An 11,045-nucleotide genomic window follows, 5' to 3' on the forward strand; every position below is an offset into this window, starting at 1 on the left:
TGTAACATGTGGAAGCCACCTCTCAAAAGGTGATCTGTCCCACAGGAGTCAAGCTATGAGCCTAAGTGATAAATCTATCACTTTTCACCCCCATTGATCTGTTCTGTCGCCTCACCCATCCCTGCTCTCAAAAAATAGAAAAGTGTGTTAGTGGGGGCCATTTGAAATTGAATAATTATTTACTTCTCCCATAATTGTACTTATTCCTTTTCAGACAGTTGGGGAGGAAGATTTGTATGCCTGCTTCAATAATTTAAGGAAGGGAGCTGGTGATTCACAGACTGTCTAAGAAACACACATGCCCATGACATATGTTCAAGTATGCCTCATGTTTTTGTTACCACAATTCTTAAAGCCCTCTTCGCTCTCAACAAGGTTATGTCATCTGCATATTAGAGGTTGCTAATGAGTCTTCCTGCAACCTGACTCCACGTTCCTTCTTCTCATTTATAGGCTAGAAAACCCTATGGGGCAGTTTTGCTCAGCCACTTGGGGTTTGAGTGGAATCAATTATGTATCACCCAACAACAAAAAACCTCGAGATATGACCACTTAAAAAAGGTAATGTGAGCCCAGATGTAATGGAGGGAATAGGAGAACAATATTTTAAGTTTCTTAGTAGCTCTCATTTTAAATTAGGTTAGAAATATCTCTTCCAACTATTCATTCAGCAAGATCTTCATATGTAGTTTATTTTAATCCTATGACTGAAGAGATTTAAAAATTAATATCTATGTCACCCACCTCCATCTGGCTTCTTTTGAAACCCTTCAAAAATTCTCATTGCTTAGCGTAAAAAACAAAACTCCTCATATAGGACCTTGCTGTGTAACCATGCTGCCCCATCCTCACCCCTGAGCAAAACCACTGGCCTCCTTGCCTGCCTCCAACTCCATACCACCTCCTTCCTGTGATGGCTCTCACCTGCTTATTGTTTCACACCTATTGATCTGTTTTCTCTTCTTCATAGAAAATTTCTCCTGACTTTCAAACTAAGATCTGATACATGTCTTTCCTATTAGTTATCACAATTGTTGTGTCTGTCTCCCTCACTAGATTGTAAACTCCTTCAAAGGCGGAAACCATGCCTGGTTTTTCTCACCTGAGTGGAACCCCGTTCTTAGCACATAGTATTCAAACAAATTTCTGTCTTGTATAAGGTTTCCGAGGAGCTGCTGGTGGGTTTAGATCCTTGACCTTGCAGTTAGCAGTCGAGTGCTTATCCTACAGCGCTATATCATCACTAAATGGGTTTCTGCTTTTTTGTTGTTGTTTCTAAACCTGTCATTATGAAGTAGCTAGAGGCTCTCAGACTTCCTAGGGATTGGACTTGCATTAAAACTACCCTTGCTACACCCTTTCCTTGGGTCCACTACTTGACCAGCATTAGAACCTAATTCTGTGTGGAAAACTGAAGAGCCTGGTGCAGACTACCGATCTAGCCTTCCTTCTCCTTTATTACAAAGCTGGGGTGGGGGTGGAAATGGCATGCCTTTAAGAAGGCGAAATTAACCTAAAAAGAAATCGATTAACGTCTTCCAAAGGATGGCGACGAGTCGCGTACCCTTCAAAAAACGCGTTGGTTTAGTGATAAGAGCCGGGGGCTTCCGAATGGAGCTTCTGCATGACTGATGGCTGGCGCCCGCAAGTTTCCCAAAACCGTGCAGAGACTGAAACACCGCCAAGACCACCAACCACCTAAAGGAGTTGGCCGGATAACCGCCGCGCCAGCGCGAGCTGGCGGCGGAAGTGCTTCGTCGCGCACTTCCGGGTGTTGTCTCTCGCGGCTGCTTCGCGTCTCTGGTCTCCCGGCTGCCGCCGCCGCCGCTGCCTCGGGTCCTGGAGCCAGGAGCGACGTCACCGCCATGGCCGGCATCAAAGGTGGACTTTGGGCTCTGGGCAAGGGGGGCTGGGTGTCCGCTTGGGAAGAGGGTGAAAGAGGGTCCGCGCAGCCCTCTTGCGTTGTCTCCCCGGCCCGTGCGAGCGCTGTGGGGTCCCTGCGCTGGGCGGGGCGACCCTCGTCTCCCCGCTGCCCATCGCTTCCGCCGGATCCCTGCAGCCTCAGTGGAGGTAGGCGCGGCGCCACCCTAGGGGAAAGGTGCCCACCAGCACCGCTGGTTCTCTACGTCAGCCCGCACTTTCTGCTGATTTGGGCAGCTTCTCTCGCATCCACCGCCCCCCCATACAAAGAACGAAGTGGTTCGTGGTCTTTTAGGAGTTCCGTAGTGACTTGGACACGTTTTTTTCAGGAGTTTGCATCCGAGAGAGAAGTGGCTTTGAGGTGGTTGAGGCTGCTGGAGAAGCCAGCTATGGAAAATCAGTGTCGTTTCCCACTTTTAGGCACAAGTGAGCTCTTGAGGTGCTGAGCTGTACTGAGCCCCTCGGGAACGCCCTCGTAGAGTTAGGGAGGGTTCTTGGCGATCCACCTCTCCTCCCAAGACACCCGCACTCTAAGCTTTGTTGTGTTATGTGCCGTGGAGTCGGTTCCGAGGTTTCCGAGACTGTAAATCTTTACGGGAGCAGAAAGCCTCATCTTTCTCCCACGGAACAGCTGATGGTTTCGAACTGCTGACTTTAATGTTTGCAGTCCGATTTGTAACCACTAAGCTACCAGAGCTCCTTTACCCTCCTAAAACTCTCGTGTATTTTGATTTGTGATGTTTGTGCCATAGGGTAGATTCTCTTTAAGTGGTTCACAGCCCTCCGAGTCCTCGTTCTTATTGCAGGTTGAGGCTTGTAAGTAAGGTTTCAGTGTTTTGGTTTGGTTTCTGTAGATTAAAAATAGTGTTAAAATTTAAAGACATTTTTATCAAGCTTTTTATTCATATATTACCTTACGAATTAAGATATGTTAAGGAGCTCTGGTAGCATAGTGGTTACGAATAGGGCTGCGAACCACCAGGTCAGCAGTTCGAAACTACCAGCTGTTCCGCGGGAGAAAAGATGAGGCGTTATGCTCCCGTAAAGATTTACAGCCTTGGAAACCTTGTACAGGGTCGCTATGAGTCGGAATCGACTCCACGGCACATGACAACGACAACAACAACAACTCTTTCCAACTATTTGCTAATTTCATTGTTCGTATGGTTAGGACCGGGAACCTTTAGTGTTTTCAGTTTACCTCTTAACAACAAATTACACTAACTTCCTTACCTGCTGCTAGAAGGGTCAGAAAAGTTGGAAGTGAAAGCGCTTTGAAAAGAGTATTTCAGTGTATATTATTTCCCTTATGGACTTTTGTTCAGTTTATTTTCAGAGTCATACTTTACTTTATTGATGTTAAGTACCGTCGAGTCGTTTCCGACTTATAACGACCCTGTATAGGATTTCCGAGGGGAGGGTTGTGGGTTTGAACCATCACCCTTGCAGTTAGCAAACTAGTGCTTATCCTACAGCGCCACTCCAGGACGTGTTGTTATTGTTAAGTGCTGTCAAGTCGCTCCTGACAGATTGCGACCCTGTATAGGGTTTCCGAGGAGCAGCTGATGAGTTTGAACCGCTAACTTGAGGTTCAATGCTTATCCTACAGCGCCACACCAGGACATAGGTCTTTAAAAATCTTGAAAGGCAGTAATGGTAGACTGGAGTTCTGGTGTGGCGCTGTAAGTTAATAAGCTGGACTGCAAAGTCAGTTTGAAATGCAAGGTCAGCGGTTCAAGCTCACCAGCCGCTCTTACACAGGGTCACTATGGGTTGGAACCGACTTGACGGCACTTAACAGTAACAACAGCGATGGTAGAATGCCGTGGTTTTTAGGATGTTGCCTCTTCATGATTTCTTCAGTGTCGTGATGACACTGTTGTCTAATGCTGGAATCTCAGGAAAATAGCTTTGTAATTTCTTTCACCAACCGAAACCCATTGCTTACTGGGAAGTCGATTTCAACTCATAGTGACCCTATAGGGCAGCTTTATAACTGCCAGCCTAGGTATATATTAATCTGATTAAAGTGTCTCAGGTAGAGTTGGACTTCCCCTTTTGGATTTTCTGGTTGTTAGATTGCTTATCAGTAGTTTATGATTTCTTACTCCCTGTTGATCTAGCATCTTTGTATTAGGGAGGAGTTGCTATAATTGGAGTACATCGCTTTTTCCTTTAGCTCTGCAGGACTTACATACAGTTAACTCCTACTTGTATTTGCCCTTTAGCGTATAAATTTGCCCGTGTTTTGAAACCACTGAACCAACACCTGTTTGCAATGAATTCTTTATCACAATCACCTTCACTTGTTACAAGTGCAACTTTTAAACCATTGAAAAGCCTTGGAGAGCTGGTATGTTCAAACCACCAACCTTTTGGTTAGCAGACAATTGCTTTAGCCACTGAGTCACCATGGCTCCTCTCTTGCACTAAAACCGAAAAACCAAAACCACTGCTGTCAAGTCAATTCCATCTCACAGCAACCCTGTAGGGTATAGTAGAACTGCCCCTTTGGGTTTGCAAGACTAAATATGGGAACAGATCAGCCTCATCTTTCTCAGGAAGTAGCTATTGGGTTCGGGTTCAAACTGCTGACATAGCACAAAACTAATGCTAAAGAAGAACTGAATATACCTGTTCCTATTTACCTACAAATTCAACTTAAGGACACATAGGAACTAATCTCATAACATGGAGACTGCTTGTATATTGGCTTTTTCTGTTTACTCCCAGGTTAGGGAACTAGGCCTTTGCCTTCCTCTAATTTCTGTTTTCTGTTTGACTAATTTGCTGTTTTTCCTGTTTGTAATCACAGAACCAGAATCTTGTCTCTAAAGATAATTGGCTATTCCATCCCTAGCCTAGAGGCTTTGGGAGTAGAAACTGGATTCCTGTAAGCGTTGTCTTCCAAATGCTGCATCACTCAATTACTGTATAAGTTCTTACTATGTTGATATGTCATTAAGACAACAATTTATATACAAAGGATGAACTTTCTGTATAAATTAGCCCAGTTGCTAATTTCATGAGACTGGAGAAGCTGCAAGTTTTGAGAACACTTTTGCGCAATTTGTTTCGCCTAATTATTTTTTATTTTACCAATATCACTGGGAGGTGAAATACTACATAAAATTGTTTTTGATACTGATACCTCCCCTATGCAGGGCCACTATGAGTCAGCAGTGAGTTGATGGCACGTAACCACAACAACCTCGTTTTAGTTTCTTGATCTTTTGTTAACTTTTAAAGAGTGTACTCAAAAGAATTGAAACTTTATATTTATTGGTAAAGAACTTAAAAGATTGTCTCTGTAATAGAACACATTGTTATTGTTGTTGTTATGTGCCTTGGAGTCAGTTCTGACTCATAGCGACCCTGTACAGGGTCTCCAAGGTTGTAAATCTTTACCGAAGCAGAAAGCCTCATCTTTCTTCCGCAGAACAGCTGGTAGTTTCAAACTGCTGACCCTGAGGTTAGCAGCCTGATTCGTAATCACTACGCTACCAGAGCTCCTTAATAGAACACATTAGACTTAGTGAAATATTATTGTTGTTGCTATTAGTGCCATCGACTCATAGCGACCCTGTATAGGATTTCCAAGGAGCAGCTGGTGGGTTTGAACCACCAACCTTGTAGTTAGCAGCCCTAGGCTTTTAGCCTCTTTTTGAAATTACTGCAAACTGCTATGGTTTTTGAGAATTTTCAGCCTCACTTTTAAAACTTTGCAGTCTTCTCCTGCCTGTCAGAGGGCATGTTCCTCCTTTTTCTCAACTATTTCAGTCTGTTGTGGAAGTTATTATTTGTTGTTGTCGTTGTTAGGTGCCATCAAGTCAGTACTGACCCATAGTGGCCTTATGCACAGCAGAATGAAACACTGCCTGATCTTGGGACAACCTCACTACAGTTGCCACGCTTGAGTTCATCGATGCTGCCACTTGGCCAATCCATCTCCTTGGGGGTCTTCCTCTTTTTCTCTGACCCTCCATCTTACCAAACATGATATCCTTCTCTAGTGACTGGTACCTCCTGACAGAGTTATTAGGTTCCTTTAATTGATTGTCAATTCATAGCAACCCACATGACAGAGTAGAATTGCCCATAAGGCTTTCTGGGCTGTAATTGAAGTCCTGGTGTGATGCTGTAGGATAAGTACTAGACAGCTTAACCACAAGGTCAATGGTTCAAATCCACCAACCATTCCTTGGAAACCCTATACAGGATCGCTATGAGTTGGAACTGACTCAGTAGCACTTAACAATAACAGTCTTTACGGGAGAAGATTGCTGGGGATTTTTCTCCTAAGGCACCACTGTGGGTTTGAACCACTGATCTTTTCAGCTAGTGACTGAGCACTTAACTATTGTGCCACCAGGGCTCTTTGTTTCAATCTAGGAAATAAAATTTTTGTCACAAGAAATGGGTAACAGCGATCACTACTGGAAAGGAAAACTTGCTTTTAATTTAATTTTGTTCTGGGTGCATGAATTAACTTATTAAAAAAAAATAAGTACAGATGATTCTTTGCAATAAGTTTTTATACTGTTTGAGTTCACACAGTTATTCACAAAAAGTAGTAAATAACCTCTGAAGAAGAGGAGCCTATTTATAAAGTTTTATTGTGTGGGTTTTGTGACACCTTGTTTGCATGTTTAGTAACCTTTGCTTTTTTATATACATATGGAGCCCTGTTGTGGTGCTGTAGGATAAGCACTATACTGAAAGGTCAGTTTGAACCTCAGAGTCGGCAATTCAAACCCACCTTCCACTTCTTGGAATTCCTGTACAGGGTTGCTGTGTGTCAGAACCGAGTCAACAGCACTTAGCAACAAACTACATATATGCATATTATATGGTGGTAGTTATGTGCCATGGTGTCGGTTCCGACTCAGAGCGACCTGGTACAGGATTTCCGAGGCAGTAAATCTTTACAGGAACAGAACAGCTGGGAGTTTTGAATGCTGACCTTGCATCGCAGCCCAATTGATAACTGCTATGCTATCAGAGCTCCTTACATATATATGTAATAATTTTTTTAAGTCTTCTGAATAAGTGTATAGTGTTTATAGTGGTAAATTAACAGTTTGGCAACTACACTTCCAAAAATGAAGTTTGTATTTAACTTCTCCAGCAAGTACCTTTGTGTCCAGAAAATGATTTTCATTTTAGATCTAGTTCAACTTTCCATTTTATAGAAGAAAGAAACTGAGACTAATAAAGTTTATTGGCTACTCGTGGTACAATGGTTAAGTGCTCAGCTGCTAACCAAAAGAGAGATCGGTAGTCTAAATCTCTCAGTCACTCTGCAAGAGAAAAGATCTGGCAGTTACAGCCTAAGAAACTATGGAGCAATTTGACTCTATCATATAGGGATGCTGGAGCTCTGGTAGCATAGAGGGTTATGCGTTGGGCGTTTCAGTCTACCAGCCGATCCTTGGAAACCCTGTACAGGGTCTCTGTGAGTCAGAACTGACTTGAGGGCACTCAACAGCAACAACAACAACATAGGGATGCTATGAGTTGAAATCAGCAGGGCACAAAAACACAGTAGGGATTATGATCCAGTGCTGCTAAATTCTGTACTATTTTCTCTTAATTTCCTTTCATTCATTCTACAGCTATTTCAGTCATTCTACAAACATTATTTGAGTGTAAAGGGAGACATGAGCTTTAACAACAGTAAAACTTCTCTCTGCTCTCATGAAATGTGCTATTTAGAAGGAGAGACAAATACAAATCATTGTAAAGTTACCAGCTGTGATAACTAAGCAAAGAGGACCTCTGCCCATGCATGTCCCTATTCTTTCAATGCTTGACCCCAGATTAACCACATGATGTATCCCTCATTTCCTTTACTCTTAGATCTCAGTTTAGATGTCACTTAAACGGACATCCCCTCTCAGGCTGTTGTGTCTAATAACGCATTCCCATTGACTTACCCTTCCTGATTTTGTTTATTATAGATCTTGACATTTATTTGCTTCCTTTTTTTTTTTTTCATTCTCCCACTACCATACAAGCTCCATGACAGCAAGAGCTCTGCACTGTGGGATAATGCACTGGACTGCAAGGTCAGTTTGAACCACAAGATCAGTGGTTCAAATTCAACCAGGTGCTCACTGGAAACCCTGTATAGGGTGGCTATGAGTCAGAACCAACTCGACGGCGCTTAACAACATGTCATAAAAAGATGAGGCTTTTTGCTTCTGCAAAGATTTACAGCCTGGGGAACCCTATACAGGGTCCCTATGAGTTGGAACCGACTCAGAGGCACGTAACAACAGCAAACATATCTAATATTCAGAATAGCTTGTGATACACATTAGATACTCAACAGATACTTGTTGAATGAATGAGCAAGTAAATATAGGAGGAATTGATTTAATCAGGAAGTTTGGGAAGACTTCACTGAAGAGATGATTGAGCTCAGAGCTGAAGGAAAGGCAGGAGTTAACATGGAAGAAAGAAGTGGGGAACGTAGTCCTCATGATTGCAAAAGAGCTGTGTCTCCTTTACAACCACATTCCCAGTGCTTTTTACATGTTTGGCTCTCAGTAAATACTTCTTGAATGAAAGAAAAAGTGTCTGAGGTAAAAGGAACAATGTGTGCACAGGCCCTGTGGGTGAGATACCCTGCTGGTTTCCAGGAAATGAAAGAAAAAGCCAGGGAAACTGGAATGCAGAGAACAAAAAGAAGTATGTGTCAAGAGATCCACGGGTAAGATCATGAGGGCTATTTTGGACTGAGTAGAACAAATGGTAAATTCCATATTTATCTCACAGTTTACATTGCATTGTATACATGATGTGCCTCCCTCTTTCTTTTCTTTATCTTTGAAAATAACTAAGTCATTAAGAACTTAGTAACTGTGTTCAGAATTGACATGACCTCCTACATCAGGGATCTGATGTGGCATGGTAGGATAAGTACTGGAGTCTACTAACTGCAAAGTTAGTGGTTCAAACCCACCAACCACACCTCAGAAACCCTGTACAGGGTCACTGTGAGTTCATACTGACTTGATAGCACTTAACAATATCGGGGATCTAAGTGAAATCCCCATCTGTCAAGCTATCACACCAGTGAATGTCCTTGAGAATAATCATTTCAAATCTAAGAAGTACAGCAGTAGTTTTTGGCAGTGCTTAAATCTCTTTACTAGAGTCCTGGTGTGGCACTGTGAGTTAATGCGTCAGAATGCAAAACTGTACTGCAAGTTCAGCGGTTCAAGCTCACCAGTCGCTCCTTGGAAACCCTGTACAGGGTTGCTATGGGGTGGAACTGACTCAACGGCACTTACAACAACAATCTCTTTACTATTAATTTTGTGTTTTAGGTGTTAGCTTTTGTCCTAGTAGTTGTAAGACAACCAGAAATTGTTTTCTTAGTCACTGGAGCTTCAGAAATGTAGATTATATAGAACTCACATTGATCCTTTAGTTCTTTGTTGAATACTAAACTATAGAATCACGCCTATTCTAGAAAGATGTTTCTACTCACTGTACGTGAAAGTACTTTATAAAATAAGTATATATGTATGTTGTTAGGTGTCGTTGAGTCAATTCCGACTTACAGCGACTTTATGCACAACAGAATGAAACACTGCTTGGTCCTGTGCCATCTTCACAATTGTTGTTAAGCTTGAGTCCATTGCTGCTGCCGCTGTGCCAGTCCATCTCGTTTGATGGGTCTTCCTCTTTTTCACTGACCCTCTTGATAATGTATGTATTCAAAGTATGAGAGACGAAGTTTTGCCATTCTGGCTTCTAATGAGCATTCTAGCAGTACTTCTTCCAACATAGATTTATTTGTGTGTTGTTCTAGCTGCCCATGATACTTCTCCTCCAACACCATAACTCAAATGCATCAATTCTCTTTGGTCTCCCTTATTTATTGTCCAGCTTTCACATGCATATGAAGCTATCGAAAATACCATGGCTTGGGTCAGGCACACCTTATAGATGAGGATAAGTCAAATATTACTACAAAACCATAGAAACCTTTATGAAATAAAATTATCAAAATGTGAAGCTGTTGTTTCACGTAGCCTCCACCCAGATCATACTTCTGAAGGTGGTGTTTCCACCTCTCAAACCCTTCCCTGGAAAGATGTGCCAGCTTTGATTTGCACCATGTCAGAATGACAGTTTGGGCATCCTTGAGGGATTCAAACTTAAGTTTCTTTGCAATATTCTTTTAATTTGGGGAACACAAAGAAGTCTGAAGGGACAGGATCAGGTCTGGAGGGTAGATGTTGTGTGGTAAGATTTCCTAACAAAATTCTTCTAGGAGAGCCCTGGCTACCCTAATACAATGAGCAGGTACATTGTCATAATAGAAAACAACTCCTTGGCACAAGTTTTCTGGCCTTTGTCTTACCAATCCAGTTTTCTGTTTTCTTCAAACTTCTTCATAATAAGCCACTGTGATTGTCCTGTGACCTTTGAGAAAATATGAAGTTTACTTCTTTGGAATCCCAGAAAGCAATTGTAGTAACTTTTTGGATTGACCTCTCTGCCTTGCATTTATCTGGCCCAGATCCCTATTAGAAGCCGCTGTTTTGATTGGACCTTTTTTGTGTGTTTGAAGGTACTGAGAGAACTTTTCTGCAGTCATCCACTGATCACAGAGACATGTTTAAACATGTTTTGTTTGGAATAAAATCATGCATGTATGAACTGAAATCCTAGTTGTTGTTGCTGTTATGTGCCATGGAGTTGGTTCTGACTCATAGTGACCCTGCACAGGGTTTCCGAGGCTGTAAATCTTTACGGGAGCAGAAAGCCTCATCTTTCTCCTGTGGAACTGGTAGTTTCGAACTGCTGACCTTAAGGTTAGCAGCCCAACTTATAACCACTACGCTACCAGAGCGCCTTGAAATCCTAGTAGTAGTACCTTTTTACTTACTCTCTTAAAAGACTTCAGAAACTATATGAGGGGGCAGAAACTATATGAGGGGGCTTCAGAAATTTCATGGGAAAATTCCATTGTCTTTCCATTCTTTTTTTTTTTTTTAATTTAAGGTTTTTATTGTGGATTGAATGAAAGTTTACAGGGCACATCATCAGTTTCACATTCAACAATTCATATAACTTGTTTCATTACATTGATTATAATCCGCTCCATA

The 11,045-nt window shown here is 42.2% G+C and overlaps 1 protein-coding gene across 1 annotated transcript in view; it reads left to right on the forward strand.

The window, feature by feature from the left end:
* The first annotated feature begins 1,765 nt into the window (after positions 1 to 1,765).
* The window catches only part of LEPROTL1 (leptin receptor overlapping transcript-like 1), a 19,357-nt gene continuing 10,077 nt past the window's right edge, over positions 1,766 to 11,045 (forward strand). Inside the window, exon 1 of the mRNA XM_006834488.1 lies at positions 1,766 to 1,881. Coding sequence (XP_006834551.1) covers positions 1,866 to 1,881 — 16 coding nt within the window. The 5' untranslated portion in view covers positions 1,766 to 1,865. The remainder of the gene's footprint in view (positions 1,882 to 11,045) is intronic.

The sequence above is a fragment of the Chrysochloris asiatica genome, unplaced genomic scaffold (assembly GCF_000296735.1).
Source record: "Chrysochloris asiatica unplaced genomic scaffold, ChrAsi1.0 scaffold00011, whole genome shotgun sequence".
Taxonomy (NCBI): domain Eukaryota; kingdom Metazoa; phylum Chordata; class Mammalia; order Afrosoricida; family Chrysochloridae; genus Chrysochloris; species Chrysochloris asiatica.